The sequence below is a fragment of the Apostichopus japonicus genome, chromosome 15, assembly GCF_037975245.1.
Source record: "Apostichopus japonicus isolate 1M-3 chromosome 15, ASM3797524v1, whole genome shotgun sequence".
NCBI lineage: Eukaryota > Metazoa > Echinodermata > Holothuroidea > Aspidochirotida > Stichopodidae > Apostichopus > Apostichopus japonicus.
This window is the reverse complement of record NC_092575.1, coordinates 2,304,350-2,329,254: the sequence shown is the minus strand read 5'-3', so window position 1 is coordinate 2,329,254 and position 24,905 is coordinate 2,304,350. Positions and strand designations below refer to the sequence as shown.

Sequence of the window (24,905 nt, the reverse complement as noted above, 5' to 3'; positions counted from 1 at the left end):
CGTCCCTGCCATAAACCTATTAGTTGAACAGACATTCCGCCTGATTTAATAGACTTGGTTTACATTGTTACAATGGGGGGGGGGGGCAAAAGCGGGGAAGGGTGTGCTTGGCGGGAGGAATGGAATGAGTAGGGACTGGGGCAGAGAGGAATCAGATTCAGTGATTGAAATCAAGTAGCGTATATGATTATTATGAATGAATGAAAACAGTGGATGAACAATTGAATATCGTATTGAGTAACGTATGAGGTTTGTTGTCACGTGCCTTATAGCTTTCATTTAATTGTGGCCTATATGCCTTATATGGTAATATTATGGTAATATATATTAAATAAGATATATAAGAAAATTCAAGACCCAATTAACTTGATGAATTGAAGCAGAATTGTATTGTTGATATGTTGTTATAGTTCATGACAAACGAAACATGTTGTGCAAATTGAGATTTTTTTGTAATGACCTTTAAAATATGCTAAATCTATGGAAGGCTCCTTTAAGGTTTCAAAGATGATGACGTCAGTGTATAACAGTCTACATCAGATCAACTTAAGTTTTGTCAATTTCCGACTTCATATAGGCCTCGAGTAAATAAACTGCCTGCATGATTTCGTTTTCGAAGAATATGTTCCCACTCTCTGGCGATAGGCTCTGATCATGTCCTGTTATATAGCAAGACGGGAAGTATAATGAATAGCAGTGACTGGCTTTGTTTCCGATATCTTTTCTGTTTTGTATATGCTTTCAGAATGATGATTCTGAAGAGAAAGCTTGTTCCCAAAGATAAAAATTGTGAAAGAAAAGTAAACAGGATTTGCATTTTCCATTTTACACCAGATCGGTTTCAATTGTGTTTTTATCCATTATGAGAAAGATATTAAATGAAGTTTGGTGTCCCTGTACAATGTAACGTATTGCCTGAACTTCATTGACTCCGTCACTGAGCAAGAGCCGGATCCATGCAGGATTATGTAAATGAGGGGGTAACTTCATTGGCTTCGTCACTGATCAAAGGCCGGATATAGGATATTGTAAAGGTGGGGGTAAATTCATTGACTTCGTCACTGATCAAGGGCCGGATCCATGCAGGATTAGCTAAAGGAGGGGGTAACTTCATTGGCTTCGTCACTGATCAAGGGCCGGATCCATGCAGGATTAGCTAAAGGAGGGGGTAACTTCATTGGCTTCGTCACTGATCAAGGGCCGGATCCATGCAGGATTATGTACAGGCGGGAATAGCCCTGGGGTCGATGGAGCGCCTTCCCCCGTGCAGGCGGGTTTAGGGGAACCTTCATCAGACCAAAAAATGAAACTTTGAGACGTCAAATAATGCATTCTGAACCATATTTAGACAAATAAATTAATTTTATAATAAGGAATAAACGCGCAAAGTTCACTTGTACTAATAACTAATTTAAAACAAAGGAAGGGGGGGGGGGGCATCGGAGTGTACACATCTACACACCTTGGATTACCCTCGTGGAGATATTTGCAGTGTCATTGGTAGGCCAGCCATAATCTATAGATTACACCCGAGGCTATATAGGAGTCATACGCCGTTCACTTTTTTTGTAAATTTTTCGTATTAAAATAGACCCGTAGGCTCTCTGGACCGATTTAAAAAGAAGATGAATGAGAAGAAGAAAAAACTATTTTTTTTTGTGCCAAATATTTCCCCTTTGGTATTTTATGCAACACGTGACACCCTGGTGATATAATGGTAATAAATTTACACAATAGATATCAACAATAACACTCGTTTACAATTTACGTATGCACACGTACACCGATCACGTCATATACTTCCTGCATAATAGTTGTACGGTTTTGGGATCGAAGAATCATTTAGTTTGTGAAAAGATTTTATATTTATATATATATTTCCTTTTTTTTGGGGGGGGGGGGTGGGCATTTAGTTTTACTTCATAAATGTAACGAGCTCGATGAAAGGTAATACGTAATAACCGATGGTTACGTCATAACCTATACTTGTACGCACGTATTTATATTGTAGTTGGGAAGTACCGTATAAATACCATACCGATACTTCTGTGTATATTTTAGATAACAGAGAAAAAAAAACATACACACGTTGACTAAGGCGCTATTCTCGGAATACATTGCTTCCTACAAATATGCATATTCATAGTGACGTATATGTCGATAAACTGTGTGTGCGTATGAGGGGATTGTCCGCTCTGGATACTCCTGGCTCTTTGCGCGTTTTTATGTTAACGGAGTTTACCACTATGGAAGTGGTGTGTTCAAAGGAGGGGCGGGTGGGGGGTGGGGAGGGGAGGCAGGGACATCCCCACACCCGTCGTCAGTGGGAAAAAAAGAAAAACAAGTTAAAACTCTCTACACTAGAGCCGCATTCAACGATTCCACGGGCGACACTCATCATTCGAAAAAAAGTTTTGATCCGCCTGTGTAATCCATAAAGACTCACCCATCTACCAAAATCAGTCTGTGGAATTTTGGAATCCCCACCCCACCCCCCCCCTCCCCGGCACCTTTGAAATTATGTGCGAGTCACTGCACCACGGAGAGATGAAAATACCTGCAATCAGGGAGCCTATAGTTTACTGCGCCTGGAAGGACTGTGTTATCGTGCCGTGGGGTCGGAGGGCGTTGGAAGGGGAGAGGGGGAGGGGTGGGGTAAGGGGTAAGGTAGGGACGATTAAACATTATTGGACTACATATCACGAAAATAAATCTTCTTACCGAAGAAATGCCGATCAGAATCAACCCTTGTGTCACAAACAACATACCAAACCTTTTAAAAAACTACAGAACAGCAACGATTTGTTTTAGGGCAATAGACGGGATTCGAACTAGTCAATTCATGAAAACATAAGGCTACTTGCTATGTTCCAATGCCTGCCCCCCCCCCCCCCCCCAATAGAACCTTGATTGAACCGAAAGATCGGCATTTGCTTTGACTCTTTCAGTTTTCTTAAATAATATCCCAGTCAGTTTGCCTTTGGCTAATTACTACTTAAGAAATTTAAGCTACAAGCAAACGATTACCGGTAGTATCATATTATCAACTTAGTGCAAGGGGTCAGGTTTTGCTGAAGGCGGTGATTGGGAAAAGGTATAAAGAAGACATAACTTTTGCCCCCAAATATGCCTGATAAACCAAGAAATGGTCACACTTGTTCAAATATTAACAAGAATGTTGCTACCAAGTGCTGTAAAAGTATATATATAGTTACCCACACTGAGGATATTTAATATATAGGTCTATAATTAAAACATCTCAAATGGCTGGAAATAATTTCGGGAATCAGTACCCCTAGCAAAGTATACTCTTGAAAAACTTGGTTGTAATGTTCAGACAGTGCTAAAATTTGGGGTCAATGGAGTAGGCCATATACCTATTGGAAGGATCCACGTAAAAATTCCTGTCCACTATAAGCTACACATCTAAGTAAGATTAAATACCCAAAATGTATATCTCTGCTAGTTTTTGTAGACGGGAAATGACTGGTTTTCTAGCAGGGTTTTGAAAGGTTTACATTTCCTTGGTCCCATTTATCATTTCCTATGGCAAGCGGCCTTATTTCTCACAGATGTTATGAAAATTTTGGTAATCGCTAAACAGCTAAATTATACAATTCCTTATGTAGCCGTGTAGTTATTAACCATTTTCCCACGAAACCATTAAACTTCACTCGCCCCCTACGTAACAAACCTACACTACCGCGACTCACCAGGAAATTGCTTTACTTTTCTGACAAATTCTGTATACATACAACGCAGAAACAAAACTAGTCCAGATTCGACGAATGGTGACGTCATAAGATGTCATCATTTTCCATGAGACAGGTTGAACGGAGGTCTTTGTTTACGATACGAAGGTGGCAATCCATTTCACGTTAATGCATATTCATACTACTTTCTTACCGTTTGGCACGTGTCTTTTGAAGGTGATGCGGTTGAAAACCGGTGACCCGTATTGAATAGCGTGTCAAGGCTATTTATTAGCGATTCGAAGAAGATTCGGTAATGAAAGATTAACATGATTGGCCCCTCCTTTATACAAACTAAAAATTGTTCAAAGTTTGGAAAAGTACTTCCCTGAACGGTTCTGATTCTTAACATGGGGCCTATACATTGTGTATACTTGAGATATATGTGTATATGATAAGTACTTGTGAGCGAATAACCGCATTAATGTTGCAGTAAATTCATCAAATAGTTTGATCATGTGTGACCTTTATCTGTCTTTATTTGTGGCAATAATGATACCCTAAGAAGGCCACCCTTGTTTTTAAGAGAAGGAAGCAATTAGGGGGAGGGGAGGGGGAGGGGAATTAAAATCTCCCGACTGATTTTTGGTAGGGACATGAATCTTTATGGAAGAGCCAGAGGTGACTGAAAAAATTCATGAGGGGTTGAGGCCCTGGGGTCGTTGAGGCCAATTTCCACGAAGAGGGGTCTGGTGGGCATTCCCAAGAAAAAGCCATATAAAAGTTTTGACATCAAATGGTGAATTCTAAGGCATATTGAGATGACATATAATGCATACGTAGCTCAAAATGGGGGTGGGGTCGGGGGGGGGGGTGGGGAGGGTGCTGATGATTGTGATTACAAAACATGTGGGAAATTCAGTGTGGTACCTTAGTCATACAGGTACAAATTACGACAACATTTAATATTTTATATGAGAGACGACGACACATCGTTGAGTTGGAGGAACATCGGAGAAGGTGGATAGTTGTCAGGCCAATGTTTAGACGTGTCCACGCCAGGATGAAGAGCATTCTTATGAAGCTTCTTGAGGCATTCTACTTACAACAACAAAAAACTTCTAAGATTATTTTCAAAACTAACCTATTACGCAGATGTGATTGACACAAAACCTGAGAATATATAACAACCCTTTCATTCAAGTCTCGGTAATTTTAAGTAATTTATCAGTTTCTCGATTAATCGAGTTTTAGTAATAAGTTTTAAGCAGGATACCCTGTTTGGAAATAAACAACTTTATAGGCCGAGCTGATCTTAACAAGAAATAGTTGTACAGCAATGCAGGTTATAATGAAATATTGAAGTGATATGAAGATAAAATTATTATTACTTAGATTATGTTAAGAAAAAGGGGGAAGCGGCCTTATTTGCCGAATTATGCAATGTCTCTAATAGTTATTTTGAGACTGGTTAAAAGCCTATTGCCCCATAACCGGGATAACTTGGCAGTTAATATGTAATACAATGCAAATTCGCTACAGTGTTGGATTCCCGGGCAACGAAAACCGCAAATGAAATTTGAATATTCATGTTTGCACCGGTTGGATTGCAGACAAAGTCGATAGCATTGTTGTAGAGTGGCTAAGCTCCTCGCCGGGGCCGCTACTACGCCACTCAATCATCTATTGTTCAAGCGGTTTTCGTGTGTCTACCTCAGGACTTACCAATCGTAGGCTATTTTAGTGTTTTGTTTTGGATGCCTGCCTCATCTTGTGTGCAATTAGTAGCGATGTGCTAGTGTTAAACCACCAAATTTTGGGGAATAATTTTCAGCGGTTTCTCTTTGTAACCGACGGGCAACGCGCTTCAACCACAGCCCGAAGCTCACCGTTGATTAAATCGAGTTCTTCCCGTTTCAACGTGCCATGGCTGTTTGTGGCTCTAGAATTAGCCAAATGGCGTTTCACGCGACCCCAGGACCACATGAACGTTCTATTCTAAGTGCTGCCCAACCTTTCTATCATTCTAGTTCAACAGCAGCCGTTAGGAGAGATTTTGAGCCAGATAGACCCATCGGTTATGGAGCTTTTGGAGTTGTTTGGTGAGTTCACATGCCCATCTCTTTGTTCTCGAAAAACCATATCATGATAACGACCGGCATTTAAAAATTCGATCGTATTTGTTTTACTCCATAGGAATCTAGATGTAATATTATAGCCGGGAATTTTATGAAATATCATAACGTGGAAAATTATTGGTTATTTGTTTCTGTTAAAATCTCATAAAATTTAAACGTGAAAATACTGTTTCTCTAACGCCGGTGCATTTGCCAGCTGATCTTCGCTAATTACGTTGTAAAGGGCAGTACATACAGTACAGTGTACACTACACTGTATACACTGTACCGTATAGCATTTTTCTGCACGCTAAGGATGACTCAGACAAAAGCCACGTTATAATATATTTTGCGGCTTTCTCAGTATGGCGTATATCCTGTCCTTTGTCTGCACTCGATTTTCTTCATCAATTTAGGCGATGAAGATTAACGGAAAATCTCATATTGCCCGCTTTGTCGACATTTTGGTCATTACTTCGGCCATTTTTAAATCCTTTCGCTAGTAAGATAGTATTGCGTGTTGGGTGTGGAAATCAGCTGATCGTTTTGCCCTACTCAGTCATAATGATGCTGCGTGCAAGACCTTGAGCAGTGTTAAATTTGATGTTTTAACCTCGCCCCTCAAAGGATGGGCACGATTTTCGTCTTAACTCACCCAAGCTTTGTCAGCATGACGCTGGATGGAGGGATATAAGGAATAAAGGAAAATGATGAAGCAGTTAAAATGTACAGGTTAAACACAACTTAAGTGTTATTAATGTTAGGAGGTCCAACTGTACATGCTATTCTATAATGTAACTAACGTTAGTATTATAATAGTGTTATGTCTGCAATGCTAAGTACAGTACATAGCAACAGTCTAAATTCTTAACCCCAAAGTCGTTTGCAAGAAACACAAAGTTAACTTTCAAAGTTCTATTCCCAAATGTAATGTTCAGAACAATTATTGAGAAAAGAGAGACTTTTGCCAGTTTTTGTTTGCAGAAATAGATCATGGGATAAATTAATGGGCTGTATTTCATTTGACTGCAATAATAATTAGACCAATGTGAAGAGAAGTGGAGTGGAATAAAAAAAAATCATGAATTTGTAGTACATGTTGATGACAAGAGAATATGAACTGCCAAAGAAAGGTGCTGGGATATGGGTGGGGGGGGGGGGTATTGGATGGTAGGGTTTGGAAAAATGAAAGACCTTTTTACTCAACCATTATACCCTAACTTCTAACATATTAATGCTCAATATTGCATTTCAGTTCTGTGTTCAAAATGTTCTTTGAAAGGACAGCACATACAGTATATACATTCATATGGGATTGATATACTTCGATCTCAGGAATTTAATTCAACGTTTATCGGTTCTAAGTTTTCTATTGAAAAGAAAATATCCAAGACACAATCAGTAATTGATGTAACAGCAGAACATAAAAGAACAAGAAAAACAAAACAACAAAGAACCATTTGAAGAAGAAAGAAATTAAAACAGAGAGAAGTTGGAATGATTTAGTTTAGGAGTGATATTCAGCTCAGATTAAGTGAGCAATTGGTCAGTTTCTTTGTTCCCATTCAAGTAGTAATCAAATTCCCTCTTATAATGACCCTTGCCATTACAATAGCCACATATATGCTACATTGGCATTGTGTCAAAACAATTGGTGTATTGTTTGTGTTTCAAAGTAGTGTGTGTGTGTGTGTGCGGCCACCACAGATAGGTCATAGTTGAATGAACTTACACAACTTAGTGGCACAAGCTTTTGACTTCAACATGAGTTTGCATTTTGTCAAGTTAAGGCATGATATTTAACTGCATATATATGCATCTAGGTTTATACAAAGACCTCCATTCAGATTCAAAGAGTGGGCATTGAACTGAATTTGTCTATAAAAAAAAAATTGAATTTGACCATATACTGTACAAAGGTATTAGAAACAAGCACAGTATTTTTATGCTGCTGTGAAGTAGTAGGTAATTGTTATTTTTAGGCCTATTAAAGATGGTACGGGGACCCAGAGCCTAGGTGACAGTTGACATGAAAGATGGTATGGGGATGGTGACCCAGGGCTTAGGTGACATTGACATGAAAGATGGTATGGGGACCCATATCCTAGGTGACAGTTGATATGTAAGATGGTATCGGGACCCAGGGCCTAGGTGACAGTTGACATGTAAGATGGTATGGGGACCCAGGGCCTAGGTGACAGTTGACATCAAGATGGTATTGTATGGGACCCAGAGCCTAGGTGACAGTTGACATGAAAGATGGTATGGGGACCCATAGCCTAGGTGACAGTTGGCATCAAGAATTCAAGATGGAATCGGGACCCAGAGCCTAGGTGACAGTTGACATGTAAGATGGTATGGGGATCCAGAGCCTAGGTGACAGTTGAAATGTAAGATGGTATGGGGATCCAGAGCCTAGGTGACAGTTGAAATGTAAGATGGTATGGGGACCCATATCCTAGGTGACAGTTGATATGTAAGATGGTATTGGGACCCAGGGCCTAGGTGACAGTTGACATGTAAGATGGTATGGGGACCCAGGGCCTAGGTGACAGTTGACATGAAAGATGGTATGGGGACCCATAGCCTAGGTGACAGTTGACATCAAGATGGTATGGGGACCCATAGCCTCGGTGACAGTTGACATCAAGATGGATGGGACCCAGGGCCTAGGTGACAGTTGACATCAAGATGGTATGGGGACCCAGAGCCTCAGGGACAGTTGACTTTAAGATGGATGGGACCCAGGGCCTAGGTGACAGTTGACATCAAGATGGTATGGGGACCCAGAGCCTCGGGGACAGTTGACTTTAAGATGGATGGGACCCAGGGCCTAGGTGACAGTTGACATCAAGATGGTATGGGGACCCAGAGCCTAGGTGGAAAAGATGTGTGTACCAAGAAATTCCCAACTTAGCACTTCCATGATGACAACTTGTAAATTTGCTTTCCATATACAGTAGCTTGTGTAAGCATAAGTACTCATATACCAATTGTCCATTCTGTAGCCGATTCTCTTGTTCATCAAAGAACATTTCCTACATGTAGGACTGTTCGCAATATATTCCACTGTTCAAATTCAAAGTTTTGCATCATTTCCTGAAAATCCTCGTTAAAGGAAGTTGATGGCCCGATTCCCAAAACTGTCACGTAAATTGTCACTTCTCCAACAAGTAAAGAAAAGAAAAAAAAATTCCATAGAGGGAACTTTTGGGAAATTTGGTCGGGACTCCAGAGTGAATGCAAAGCAGTTCCTGTTACGGTTCCTGGTTTTAAAAGGGAATTTAAAGTAACCTGGTAGGGTGGGGTAGGGGGGGGGGGAGGGTACTGTACAAGATCTTTTCTGATAGCACTATTGGTACTCAGTGTTTTGGGTTTTAAAAATATTCATCAAAAGTGAGCCTACTTTTTGGAAGTTTCTGTTTCAATATGACTACAAAGAATCTCAGCAAAGTGAAACTGAACAGTTCCCAATTCCTTGTACTGTATATAGTTTGGTTGGATGAATGGTTAGAATGTTCAGACAATTCTGTCAGGGTTAGCTTTCAGTTTTTCCTTGAAGAAAAAACAAAACTGATGGATCTAACAATATCTGAAAGAATGCAATTTGCTAAACATAAAAACCCGCAAATGTATTTTAGTAAGAATCATAATTTTATTTTAAAAAAATATCATAAAAAATTAAAAATAGGGGAAAGAAAAATAAATCTGCAGAAATTCAAAAATATGTTTTTTAGTTGTTGTTGAGACTGTGTGACCCAGTTTCAAGCATACTGTACATCCTGGTTTTCGTAATTTCTGACACATAATTAATTAAGGAGAATAATATTTCTGAACTAGGATTGACTCTGTGTGGAAATAGAATTGGTTGACAAATTTTCATGTTTTCTAATTTCCGAAAACTTATTTTTAGAATAAAGTCAAAAATGGTTTTTAACGTTAAGAAAAACATTTATAAATAGTTTGTGAAAGATTTGCTAAATATAGAAATATGTAAATGTAATGACGAAAGGCTGAAAGGAAAATTCATTTTTTATTTTTATGACCCAGGTTGTTTATTTCTGACACAAGGTCAGGGGCAAAGTAACTGAACTTCAGTTGACTCTACTTTGTAACTGGAAGTGGTTACCCAATTTTGTCAATCGCCAATTCTTGGAACTTTTTCTAAAATTATAATTAATTTTCACTGTACTGTCATTGACCAGCCATTTCTTTGGTGGTTTTTCTGTTAGCCCGTTGAACTTTTACACTACACTGTGTTAGCAGTAGATTGTACGGGCTGAACCTCTCTCAGGTCTGTGGTTGCAAGGTGAAAGTCATTGGAGGGATGTTACCTTTAAATATTTAGGAAGAACTCTTCTGCTTGTCCAACCAATAACAATGGATATTCTTGGAAATTTCCAAGAGTGCCAGCTTGCCCAGGTTTTAGGGTTTTTAAATTGATTGCTTTTGTTGTCAGTCAGGAGTATGATAGCTGACACTTTGGTTCCATGTATGGCACAGTTGATATTACCTGCTTAACATGAACAAACAACTTACCTGTCAGCACACAAAACAAAAAATGCCTGCACTCTTGCTATATGAATTGTGCCCCTGCCAGTTTGTTAACAATGATGTGCAATTCAGTCAAACTACAGTGTGTGGTGCATATTGTAATGTACATTAAAGGCGAGCATTGTCAATTGTCCCAACATAGACCAAAAGTGGTAACAAGTTTCTTCACATAACATTGACTGCTGTACATGTAACATTAATGTAAGCTACCTAAGAGGTATCCTAAGTATAGGCTAATTTGTATGCAATGTGCAGGATGTACTGTAGGCTTTAGCTTAAATGTAACTGAGGGCTGCACTAATATCTGGAATTTGATGACGACACATGTAACCAAAATTTGAGCTCAAACAAGATTTGGAGTTATTTAGAGGGTCTAAAGCCCATGTACATCACATCTTTTTAAAGGTATAAATAAGGATGCGTTTAATCTTTCCATGGAGTCATCTGTGTAAACTAACTGTACAGTACTTTGTATTGCAGCCAGAATTGTTTACATCCAGTCCCAAAATATCTCTGTCGGTGAAAGATCAACAAGAGTTGGTCACCAGAATTAGCAATCTTTAAATTATCATTCTTGGCAGCGGTCTTGAATTAGTCATTATTTTTATTGAAACGACGACAACGATGTTTCTGACTGCTACGTTTTTTGTCAGACCAGAATAGTTTAAAAAGGATAGGAAATGTCAGGTGAAAATTTACAGATTGTTTATAGCATCTTGAAAAAATGAAAGAAAGAAAGGAAACCCTGTTTTCCTGAAGTTCTTGGCAACACCTTTAACAATTGTTTCTCCGCTTTCTTGTCATGTATTTTTTTTCCCGGTTTAATTATGTAAATAAACAGCTTGTTTTTGTGGAATCTGAAATTGTTTTCCAACAATTGTATGTCAAGTAATTATAAGGCAACTCAGCAAAAAGATTTAGGTGGGAAAAGAAGAAGAATACAAAAAAAAAGCCCTGACCTGTTTTGAACTCTCCCTGACTTTGTTTGCTATGGATGGCACTGACCTCTCTTGACTAAGTCAAGGCCTACTGAGAAATTTCTACCTTGGTAACATTTGGTAAGAACATACACAGAGGGCAAAGGTATGGTGTAGTACTACTTAACTTATGATGAAAATGTGTCAATACAAGGGTGAATAGGTATTGCGACCTTGTGGTGACCCTTGACTCAGTTGGCCTTTGTGTCCTTGGGTGACAATTTAGGTACTGAATGAAGTTAGGTTGTGTAACATTTGTTTTGTCTTCAGACTTTTATATGTGTACAACACATAGTGTAGTGTTGTTAAGTGCTAGCACTGGTATGTGTGTATATATTGTATGTACATGGAGGTGGCATGGAGGTATAATTTGGACTACTGTAATATATGTACCATCGATGTCATTAAGCCCTGTGTTGTAATGTACTTTAGTTAGTGAACAGGTATTACAACACTAGGGTCAACTCAAGGTGACACCATGGTCAGTACTGTACATAATTATGCATTGTTAATTATGTATTGCTAATTATAGAATCAGTACAGTTTATATTGAGTACTATTATATTAGCTATGACAGTGCATAGCTATATTAGTGTGCACATTACAGTGCATATATCACAGTATATGGGCTATTACAGTGCATAGCTATAGCAGTGCATGCTCACTATAGTGCATGCCACATAATTTGTATAGCCTAGTTCCTGTGCACATGTAGGTTGCTAAACCAGTTGTGTTGTGTTTACTTTCTAGACTTAATTATGTGCATAACACATACTGTACAATGTTGTATCTGTAGTGCTAATTATTGTGTACAGTATGTCACATTGATGCATAATGAACATAGCAGTGTCCATTATGGAGTTTCTTTGTGTTTCTGTATGTCAGTTAACATGCATTGTGAGCTGTGCTCACTGCAATATCTGATTCAACTACAGTAGGATGAGCTTAAATGTGAAGATAAGAGGATATGAGAGAGAGAGGGGGGGGGGGCAGGGGTAAGAATTGAGATTGTGGGAAAGTATTACTTCATTCACTCTAGAATACCAATTACCAATTCCTTTGTAAAATATAGACACTCTGGGTGTTAGTTGAAATCCTGTGTAAAATAAAAACACTCTGGATGATAATTGAATAACATGAGAGTCTTAGAAGATGGCTGAGCTGTATCTCTGGTTATCTATAGATCTAGTAAATGATGTCTCATAAACCTTTTTGTTGAAACAAATTGTACATTTGAATATGTACATCCCACCACTAAGATATACGTACATTAATTCAAGAATGAATCTATTTAGTTTCCGTGTCAAACGTAGGAATGCTGAGGGGACCGCAGCATCATCCAGCCAAACTTTGTGAAGCCTATACACATTTATGTATTGTACTCCACAGGTTCACACATTAATAGCCTACTGTACCGTAGGCAGTGCTGGTCTGTGGAGATAATCCCATGTTTGTGTTATATTGACTGATCCCTCAGCTAAGCAGGAGATAATCCCTTGATTGTTTTATATTAACTGATCCCTCAGATGAGCAGGAATTTGCAGCTTTGATCTGCAGTGCTGTTTTTCTTCATACATTGATGGACTTCACTTCCTTCCTTTTGTGTACCTTCCATCTTGTCATAATTCCAATCATGCACTGCAGGCCTACTTACAAAACTGTATCACTACTGTTAAACACAGAGTATGATGTTCAATGGTTAGTATACAGTGCAGTGTTGAATTTTCAACCATCACCTCCCTGGAAGCTGTGGCATATATATGGATCACTCATGAATAGTACTGCATAATGTTAGGGGAAAAGCCTTTCCAAGTCTCTTTGAAATCTTTTTTATTTGAAGTCAAATGTCTCAAAGGTCAAGGTATCTAGGGTATCTAAGGAGCCATTGTTAACTAACTATGCATAAATGGTCTTGTGATATAAACTTCCAGTATGTATCATCCTCCCTATATTGTATCGATATTCTTAATTTCCTTCAATACCAGCTCTTATTTGTCTGGTAGAACTTGTGAATGGGTTTAATCCAGGGACAGTCCCTTAGGTGTTGGGAAGTTTTAATTACCGCATTACAACCTGCCAGCTTTTTTGAACCTTTGCCCAATTTGAAAAAGCTCTTGTATTACAACCTACTGTATGTTAGACAGGCCAGGAAGGAAGTTCTGGGTGTCCTATGGCTGAAATGGTTAGGGTTACTATCTCCAAATTCAATCCTACTGTACAATGTGTCTGTACAATATGTGTGATCTGGTTAACTAACAGTCTTGAAACTTTACTCCCCCTTTGTTCTGTGAAAGTTAGGCGAGAGGTGAAGAAGTTAAAATAGTTCAAAGATGTGGACCAGAAAATTTGAGTTCCATGGAAAGGATGTTGGTGGTTTAAAGCTTTATCTTACTCTTCCTCCCTCAATTGCAGATAGTTTTACCTTCAACTCTCCTAGGATATAGTTTACCCATGTTATTTACCTCAGAGATCATTGCATCGTACCACCAGAATGTACAGTACCCTTTAATGACCATATTATTAACAAGTTCACTCACCTTTTGGCAATCTTCTTTGCTCATGTAAATGTTTTTTGGGGGCTTAAATTGTGACCAAAGATCTTATTAATTGGAAAAAAGGTTTGGAAATGAGACATTTGAAAGAAAATCTCTGTGAGAAACTGATGTTTTATTGTGAGCTACAGTATTGTACTACAGCATATTACTGCACTGGACAGTAAAAGTCTGTTGCCATGGTGAATACTTCAGACCTTTGGCGTGATGCCCTCTAGGGCCACTGTAGTACCATTTCCCCTTCTTTTGAAATGTACAATACTTACCATTTGTGAAGTCCACATAATTGGCAACAGTTCTTAGTACTGTACGCTATGCTAGCTTCTCGGCTGTTGCACATCATATGACAGACAATGCTATTCTTCATGCTCACTTTTAGCGAATTGTGTAACTCTTATGTAAATACAGACCATTCAATCCAGCAGTAGATTCCAGACAGGAAAATATTCCGTCTTTTAAAATGCACACCAAAACAATTATTTTTGGGGGAAGTACCAGAACAGTTATTCACTGATTCTCCTGGATGCAAAGTACTGGGAAACCTAAAGTACGGATAGGTGTTTCTTTCAGATAAGAAAACAAAAGAGAAGCAATGGAAATGTAAACTATTAATAAATTTTATTAAAAACGATGACAAAATTGTTAACAAAATTCATTTGTTTGTTGTCTCACTGTAGTTTAAAGCTCAGGCCTGCTATACTGAAATACTTAATTATGAACAAAATCGCTGACCCCTTTCTCCCAAAAACGTGTCACGAAGATGTTTGTCGTTTACCCTTTCACCAGATTGTATTAAATATCGTTTGCCTCTTTCTTCCAGGTCTGTCACAGATCCCAGAGACGGCAAACGTGTGGCCCTGAAGAAGATGCCAAATGTCTTCCAGAATCTCATCTCGTGCAAGAGAGTGTACAGAGAACTCAAGATGTTGTTTTACTTCAATCACGACAATGTAAGGGAAAAAATAAAATAAAAATTGTTACGGAAAGTTTGCTTTAATTTCTCTACTGTTAAGCTGCAAAATCATGTGGCATGGAAAGAGTAGTGTAATTGTGGGAGGATGGAGGGGACAGGTAAGTGAGGGAAACAGTAATTAGTGCTACGAGTACTGTTTAGTAGTTGTTTCAATTCCCGTCCAGATAAACAGTGGCATATATTTGAACTTCTCTCATCTTCTCCCGATCCCCTCCCTGTTCCAACAAGCTATCCTCCTTCACTTACCAACATTTCTAGTTAAGACTAATTCATTTTTCGGAAATAACTCCAGTGTCGTTCAATATCTCCTTAATTGCACTACATATTTTATTTATTTTCTGGTTAAAAAGCAGCTTGTTGCATCATCGATTATGGTAAATTATTCGCAATGGATTTTGATATTAAAGAAACATACGGATAACATACAGAGTCCATTAGCATGACTAGGAAAGGTTCATTTTCCAAAGAATGAAGAAAAGGTTAAAAAAATATGGAAAAAAAAATATGAAAATTTCCAAGTTTGCCTTGCTTTGACACCCTACTTACAGTAATTATGAAAAAAAAGAGTAATTTCATAACTTGATAAAAATACAATGTTAATGTGGGAGGAATATTCTGTGTAGGTCTGGTAAAATCATTTCGCAAAACAGAACATGCACATGTATACTCGTCTGACCAAATGCACAAGATATATGCATCCAAAAAGCATGGCAAAAGTGCTTGTTAGCATTTGGACAAATTGTGAACCAATGCCTCACACAGTTGTGAGTGAGTACAAGTTACAACATTGCATCTGTAGACAGAACCAGTGAGTGGTTTCACAATTTTATGACAGGCACATAGACAAGACACACAGACAGATACTGTAGTCACTTATAAATCTTTTCAAAGTCTTCCTGTCTGTGAGTTCATGGACATCAGCTCTGAAACAAAGAGCTGTGAATGACTGTTTACATTTGGACTACCGTTTGTCTACTAACGGAACCAATGGTTGTTGATATATAAATATATATATAAATAAATATATATTTATATACACATATTCATACATACATAACTACATACATATATATGTATAAATATATACGGTACGTGTGCGTCGATACTAAATTACATTTTAAATTTCCAGCCCTCTTGACTCATGTGTAAATTCATGGTACCTCACCACTCGTCGTCGTGGGCGACAGTATATCGTCATTAATGAGCCATAACTATCAGGCGAACAGGCAACAGACAGTCCAAGACCTACGTATACAGCGAACAGCAGATTAAAAAAAAGAGGATGTGGTCGGGTTAGCTTTGGGCAGACGGAAAGACAGAAAGAAAGAAAAAAAGAGCAGAAAAAGTGCATCAATTCGTAGGAAGACGCTTTTGATTTCCATGTTTACGCGGAGACTTTGCCCGTTGATGACGGGAGTTCATGAAAGGCAGGAAAAAACAGGCATTTAATTACCGTTGTAGTCGAGACAATTTAACAACTTTACCAGAATTGCACACCCAAATAAGGTAGTTGTGATATTATAAATCCCACCACTCAACAGATTGGGTTAAATGGTGCACATGTATGCAGCTTTAAATTAATTATCTTTTATTCGTCAGCTGGTATGGTTGCACGATAAATCCCGAGGTTAGGAAATGAGTGGTCGGGGGGGGGGGCGTTGGGGGCCGTTAGGAAACCAGCAGAACTTTGTGGTCCTCTTGGTGTCCCAGTGAATAGGATCAAATGTTTAAGCAGATCTGTTTTGTCCTCTGATCTGTCTATAGTCTAGAGTGATTTTTATTTTTTTTTATGTCCTTTCCATCTTCAATTTATATGCCAAGAGGGAGTAATAAAATACTGCACAGTTGATGGTTTACAGTTACTTAAACTACACTTTTAAATGTACACATTACTGACACTGAGTGTTAATACATCGATCTACAGTATGGGTAGCATGTATTTCAATCCCCATAAAATGGAAATTATAGGGTGAAAAAAAAAACTTGCCCAAATTTTTTGGAGAACAAAATTAATAAACACTTGTTGTTGCGGGAATGGTATTTGGCTAATTATTCTTTGGCATAATGCTGTAATAAATGTTACATGATACTACACACTTAACCACACACGCACACACACATACTGTTTACAGTATATATTAGTTTATACCCCATAGAAAGTACAATACTTTAATGGTTTTACTTTAATGTAGCAGTAGTTGTATGTATTCCGTGATTCTCTTGCTCATTTTGTGTGTAATTCTCCGCAATTTTCCATTGATAAGTCAAGAGATAATTCCCCCTAGGTAAATACAACGAACTGTTAAACTCTGAGAATTGTATACCCAGGTGTAATATAGTGTAAAAACCATGAAAGAGCTATACAAGTTTCAAGGACATATATTCTTCCATTAGGTTGTATAGTAGTACTGTGTTAGGTAAGTGTAAAGGGTCAATTTTAGGTGAAAATAGGTAATCAATAGTTCATGCATTCAACAATTTTGAACCTTAGCAATCAGATTCTTATTTTTCCCTATTTTTTTCCCACGACGAATGTATTGTTGTTTCCTCGAAGTTACTTAATTACTTTACGTATGTCCTCTGACAGCCAACGTGGAAGTAATTTATTGTCCAGGCTCAGTAAACTCACCCAAGTGTTTCTCATTTTGGGGTGAACTTTGGGTGAAAAACTGTAAAAAAAAACAAAAAAAAAACAAAGGGAAAAAAAGGGGAAAACCAAAAAATTAGAATTTTAACTCTTCTGAACAAGATATAGTAATAGCTTAGGCTACCATCTTAATTCTGTAAATTAGATAACTTTTTTTTGTTGAAATATAATTCAAACTTTATTTCAATCTTTTTCCGTCCAGAGATGAGAAGCATTTATATGCTACTGATAGCAAGTGTACGGCCCTGCTGAATAATCATGTATTGAATGTACAGTACTCTATGTACCGTGGGTCTCTTCTGATGTGTTTACTTCCCTCCTTGTACAGTACAGTGTACAGTACAGTGTAGAAACCTATACAGTTTATTACCTATATCACTGTCACACTGTGTATTCCTATATATCTGATCTTATCTGATGTCCACAGACTGGCCTTGAGCAACTTTATGCATCTATACACAGAGAATGATCCATAGATTACTCATGTTAGACCTCATCCTGCAGACTAAACTGAACACAAGAAAAATGTCCCAATTGGCCCTCCATGATCATTTACTGATGTCATCGTTCTCTATAAACCCCTTAGTCACCACTTACCTACTACCACCATGAATCATATCTGTTGGTATTTTCTGGATTGGTCATTGACAGTGGGACATCCAAGCTTTCATATCTATCATATAAATCACCCACTTTTAGGGTAAGAGGTCATGGTAAAAAGAAAGAAACCAAAAATTTATTGAACAGTTCTGGAGCGATGTCCACTAGTTACCCATGCAACATTTGAGTTGTGGTACTTTAACTGCATTTATACTGCACATCTACTGTCTAATAGTAGTACACATTTGTGTTTATGGCGGTTTTATGTCATTGATTAAGTTCCATTCAAAGAAATTTAATGCAACTCTAAAAAATCTTGAAATTTCCCAACTGATTGGCCTTTACATTGGGATCAGTATAATAACATTTATTACTTTCAGAAAATAAATGGAAAAGCCAAAAATATGGAAAAATTAATGGTGGTCATTAAATATTCATTGATTTACCAGTGATTGTTCCTATTATCTTTCAAATGTATGTATTGCTGAAAGCTTAATTTATAGGAGTATGCCCTAGTCTGGTCGAAATTGTGACCTTTATGTTTTAGTCAATACTCTTGACACTTTACATAGTAATCATTGCCATGGAAACATGAACTTTAAAAATGCTTCATTGAAATATCCTGACTAAAAATGGAAAAAAATAGAATGATGTAGAATGATATAGACATTGGTCTCAATTTCTGATATTGATAAAAAAGTATTTTCAACTGATTGACTTGAAAGTTTTTGCCATATATGTAGGCCTATTCATATCTCAAAAATACCAAACTATATTTGAACAAGAAGTCTAAAAGAAAGAAAAGAGGGGCAAAAAGAGAGAATAAAAGTGGTACATTCTTTAGTAAGCAGACTCCTCTCAGAAGAGCAATCTGATATTAGCTCAGTGTAATTTGAACTTTAGACAAAGGCATGTATTCCAAAAATGGGCAGGAGTTTCCATTCTTGGCATTCTTGTGTGACTGGTTTCTATCTCACTTGAGAATGATAGAAATATCTCACTCCTGAACTAGAGCTGTTGCCTTGCTGGGGGGCCCTGGGTTAATATATAATTATATACACAGAGGTACAGTACTGTACCGTGGCCCTGTTTAATATTGAATGGACTTTTATACAGTAAGTGGTGTTGAAATGTGGTGTGTCAATGACACTAAAAGACATACAGAAAGATACCAACCCATCCTCCCTCCCCACCCCCCCCCAAAAAAAAACGGAATTAAAGGTTAAGAAAAGCATCATCTCCTAGCTTTTGGAATATTATGAGGTTAACAGTTGTTTATTTCAATATTTATTACATTTTCCAAATATTTTCTTAAGTTAGGATCATGTTTATTAGTATTTAAGCATTTCATAGAAGTTTTATGCTGATCAGCTCAAAAGTTCTAAGGAAATATGAATCCAATATTGGAAAAACATATATTAGCTGTCAATTTACATGTTTGACAAAATTAATATTGTTTTTTTATACATTATGTCTACTTGTTCAACTCTAATAACATTTGATTCCGACAAAACAAAGTCTGAAAGGAGTTAAGAGCAAAACATGAGGGTTCAATAGGGCATGACGTCTAAGTTAATCACAGTTATATGAAGTTTGTGAATATATCATGTCAAGTTAAATGAGCTGAGTAACTCCCCATATCTCAAGGAAATTGAAAGGTGCAATTTTCCCTGTGCAAAACCACAATGAAAGGGTGGCATTGTGGTTTTCAAACAAAGCTCAGAGTTGGCAAAACAGATTTTCCAGGTTTCACAATAGAGGTATGTTCTTGTTCCATGTTTTGTCACTTATAGTGTCAAAAATGAAGTCTTATGCCTCAAGTCATCATTGCATTTCAAATCTCCAGGAAAAATAATCAATATCTCCCTTAATTTACTTTAACTTTGCACTGAATCCCTGCATTATCCAGTCACCCCCAACTGAGTATTTTGTAAAGGTCAAGGTTTGAGGGAAATCAGGGAGTTAAGTGTTATAATATTGTATGCTACCCATATTGCCTTAGTTTGCAAACTGTATGCCTTCATTGTGTTATGTTACCTCTTTAAAAGCCTATCCATAGGGAGCCGTCAAAATTAAGGAAAACAGGTACTGTATCTGACGCAGAATGAACTAATAACACATTGTCCAGAAATTTAGAAACAAAGTTCTCATCCAAATTTATCGTCTTGATGTATACGTGTACAGTAGTTATTTTGTAATGAATTACAAGTTTTCTTACACAGGACATTGTTATACACAAGACATTAGGCGTTAAAGTGATGTGAAATATGCTGGGTTAATCTGCTTGTTTTATCAAAAATATTTTCTGTCTTTGTTTGTACTATTACGATTTAAATCAACTTCTTACAGTTTGGTCAAAATACATTTTGAAGACCGTACAGTGTACTTTTGAATTTTGCGACCAACTACAATCAAAATACGGATTAAAGTTAATTTGATTTCAATTTGGAGTTAAATTTGTTTCCACGACGCTGCCTTTACATACATGTATATAGATGTCCAGCTTGAGAAAGGGACACAGATTCGATTTCAAATTTTCATCATCAGCTTTCTCAGTGGTTTATTCAAAGCATACTCAGCTGTCCATTACTTCAATAAATTTGATGGCAACTATTAACAAATCTTCAGCTTCGGTAGTTTGATACAAAATGTTGCCATAGAAGCTCTGATGATATCTGTTAGTATAGGTTCATCTATCCTTCTGTACATCTTTGCATACAATAGTCATTATTGCATACAGTTTAAAGTACACTACATCTGTACAGTAGTTCTAACAGCAAATTGACTGGTTTTGGATGATTGCAGGACAGTTGCTATAACATTGCCGGGATTCAGGGTTTTAATTATTGGTCATTCTTCCATAGTGGCAAAATACCCATTGAGTTGTATTTTTGCCACACTGGAAAGTCACAAGTTGGGTCCTTTGGCCTTGCACTTTGGGAATGAAGTGTTGGATAAAAAGGTCAAGTTGGTTCAGTTATCAACTGGTTTATCAGGATGTACAGTGTTGTGGCTTTATGAAAGAGTACTTTGTTTCTGTGAGGTTAATATTGAATAGCAAATAAAGATATGTCCAGAATATTTGAAAGTGTGTAATATTTTTTAATTGACCAGATCCATATCTTATAGCAAGGGGGTAGAATGGGGGATGGGAGGAAGTAGGGGAGAGGGGGAGGGGGAGGAGTGGGAGTAACAGTTTAGGGATGTTATAGCAAGTTGTCTATTCATATTAAGATTTTCCAAAATGTTTTTAACAATGAGTTCTTAAAGCATTTGCCAGCAATGGAATGATGATTGTTGACTAATAATGAGATAATATGAATACTGATGCAAACAGTTTCGTTCGAAAATTCTTAACAGGTTCCTGTTTGTCCAATGGTGGAACTCGTCATCTCAGATTACAATGTGTGTTGAATTTGTTGGAGGTGTGCCAAAGTTTGCTATTTGTAGTGATAATATCTATGACTAATAGAGGTATATTGCCCCGTTTCTTCCAGTTTAAATCTGCCAACTCGCTGATAAATATGCATGTTCAACAATACGACAAACACCTATTGCTTAATTGCTAGAGATTTTTGACCTTGGCGTGTGTGTATATATCGTCTATCCCATATTTTGACGATGTTTATTTTCTTTTATTATGGTAATAACAATATTTTTCTGAATTACTTTGCTGTCTACCACACATTCGGTCCTGTAGACCTGTGTTAATAGCTGTTTACTGCCTTGGAATATTTGATGGGTATGAAGGTCAAAAGGTCATTTGGATGTTGCAAGAAAGAGGGATTTCAATCTAAATTCATCGATTAAGTTACATGTAATAAGGGGGGAAAAACCTGCAGTCTGCAAACAACTTTAAGTGTTGAATTGATATGCTTTAGCACAAACTAGCTACATACTGTGTCCTATAGTTCTGCTATATGCATTATATGGCAGTCATGAGCTCACCGGCGTACAGTACATTAGAATTAACACCCTAAAGGGAGACAAATTAGCATGCACCTACAATTAGCACAAATATTCAGTTTTTGTGAAAATGGCGAAAAGAAAAGAAAAGACAAAAAAGAACCCACATCAGACGTTATAATATTCTACATAAAGCTATAGGGAGGAATGAGCAGGGCTTTATATTTGGCCAGGAATGTGAAAATTTTATCTCCTAACAGGGACTGGGGAATTGCCTTCTAATCGTTTTGGTAAATCTCTCCGGAAATGGTTGTGAATTAGAGCTACTGTGAGCAATTATGCTCTGTATCCATGGAGATCACAATTTTTATTTGGGGGAGGGGATGGTTGGGGGTGGGGGATAGTTGGGGGTGGGGATGGTTGGGGGTGGGGGTGGTTGGGGGTGGGGGTGGTTGGGGTGGGGGATGGTTGGGGGTGGGGGATGGGTGGGGGTGGGGGATGGGTGGGGGGTTGGGTTGGGATCTGAACGATGGCGATCTGGCAGGGAAATCATCTGATTTTAATATGATCAGATATGATCTTATCAGATACAATCTTATAGACTGAATACATGGCAGGTGCAGCATTACATATGAGTCACATAGTGGAGTATTTATCAAGACTACATGGATTATTCTGATATTAAACTCACTGCACATGAGTGCATACATCGAAGATATCAGCATGTTCTATAATTAAAGGAAGCACAGTGTGAGTGTGACATTACTGTATGCACCAGCCCACTGTGTATTAAATGCCACCTAACGTAATGGTGGTAATGGGAACAGATAAATATTAAACTTACACCCCCCAAACACTGTAACCTTTTTCATTTCATATGTCAGCTACGTAGGTGATGTCCGATCCCAAAATTTTGTAATAATATGATAACATTAATGTGACATCATCAGGATCATACATTTATGCTAAAAACTTGCAATTAAAATATTTAATTGATATTATTGATAATGGGAGTTGGTCGTCCAATCACTAAATTTACCTAACAGGCTGCACAACAACACAGGAATTCATCTCAAATTTCCTCTTAAATTCTAGCTACTCCACAGAGTAACTTAAAAATCAATTAAAACTTTCCTGTTAAGTTACAAGAATGGAATCAATTTCACATGTTGTATAGATACTGTATCCATCACCACAAGCCGTACTGTATTTATAGCGTACAGTATGCAAGAAAATGCAGCTTATTGTGCCGTTACCTTTGCTTGATATCCGCAAAGATCACAAGTGCAAACCTTTTTGCAGTATTTGAAATGAAGCTTGGCATCATTCATTCGCGGTAGAGTTGCAAGTAGTTATTTCACATCTTATTCCACATTTATTAGAAATCAATCATTATTTGTCTTTTCCTTTCTTTCCTGAAAAATTCTGACACGTTACATTCGTTTCCCGACGTTTAGTGAATTATTTACAGCTCCTTTCCTGTATTTCCTGTCCTATCCTTTGGACAAGCTCCCTTGTTTGTATCTGCAAACAACCGAATGGTTAATCAACATACATCAACACGTACAAGGTTCTTTCCTTTTATGTGACATTTTATACTACACCTCGCTTCAACCCTTGCCTCTCCATCTGCGAAGAAGAAGAGGTTGTGGCATTTCGTCTCCATCTCGCTGGCTTTTCGTCCGATGTTATTCCGTTCGTAGTTCATGTAATCATAGCCGTAGCTCCAACGGTTTTATTTGTGTCAGGAATATCCCTAATTGTACCCCCAGACTGTCTCACAAATTCGTATATAATCTGACCGCATTTTCTTTTTCTCCTCTCTTCCTGATTTATCTGCAGGTCTTGAAAGCGCTGGACATTCTACAACCACCGCACATTGACTTCTTCGAGGAAATGTATCCTTTTTCAGTTAATTAAATGCAAATGGTACTTGAATGGGAAGACTAAGAAATAAGGTAGGACCCTAGCTGGGTGTATAACAGGACCCCTGGGTATAGAGGAACAGTGTGGACGGTATAAAATCTGCTGAGCTTGAAAGATAACTTTCCCATTACCGTAGTAAATACTGTATGAGGTCTTAGGAATATTTAAGGCTGCAGAATACATTTTCCCACAAGAACGGAATCAAAATGGTTGACTTTTGTCAATCTTTTGGTTTATAGATTGTAATGATTTTGTTTACAGCAGTGGTATCAGTGACTGCAGAAACTTTGATGAGGGTATGGGGAGGGAGTAAGGGGGATCCCAGGAAACTATAAGTGGAAGAGATGCCTGATAGATTAGTTTCTGCGGAGGAGGGAACATTTACAGTAACAAGCTACTTAGAAGATCATAGTGTTGTACACAGATGGAATCTGATGCTGTGGTGAAGCATTTCTTGCCTGAGTTACAATAGTTTCCATAGCAACAGGTCAAGTCCTAATAATGTACATACTTGAGGTGGTATTCATATCTGAGATTGTGTTAGTCATATTTACATTATGAAACCATACTTTTGGATGTCTGAAGTGTATATTTTAACAATTATTGTTGGTTTACTAGTCTTGCTTGGTGAATGGTCATAGGTTAATTGTCCCTTCCAGTATGGTCAGATTCTTACACTGTTCAAAGTTTTTGTTGCCACCATTAAAAATAAATTCCTTCATCCAAGTAATTTTCTGAAGTAAGTCTTGAGGGGTTAGAAGGAGAAAATTAATGCTTTAATGTGATTTAGTCAATTATGGTTAGTTTGAAAAGAAGAGGATGAGAGGTTAAAGAAAAGTCGAGGAGGAAGATGCTATTGAGTTTAGAATAAGGAAAGCGGTCAAAAAGAATGTTGGAAAAATATACTGAAATTTTTAAATATGCAGTCATCAAAATATGGAATTTAAGACTAACGCAGACA

The 24,905-nt window shown here is 37.6% G+C and overlaps 1 protein-coding gene across 1 annotated transcript in view; it reads left to right on the top strand.

Moving 5' to 3' along the window:
- The first annotated feature begins 5,318 nt into the window (after nt 1-5,318).
- Nucleotides 5,319-24,905, top strand: part of LOC139981475 (serine/threonine-protein kinase NLK-like) — a 39,636-nt gene continuing 20,049 nt past the window's right edge. Inside the window, exons 1-3 of the mRNA XM_071993885.1 lie at nt 5,319-5,794; nt 14,713-14,842; nt 23,861-23,916. Of these exons, the coding sequence (XP_071849986.1) occupies nt 5,619-5,794; nt 14,713-14,842; nt 23,861-23,916 (362 nt within the window). The 5' untranslated portion in view covers nt 5,319-5,618. The remainder of the gene's footprint in view (nt 5,795-14,712; nt 14,843-23,860; nt 23,917-24,905) is intronic.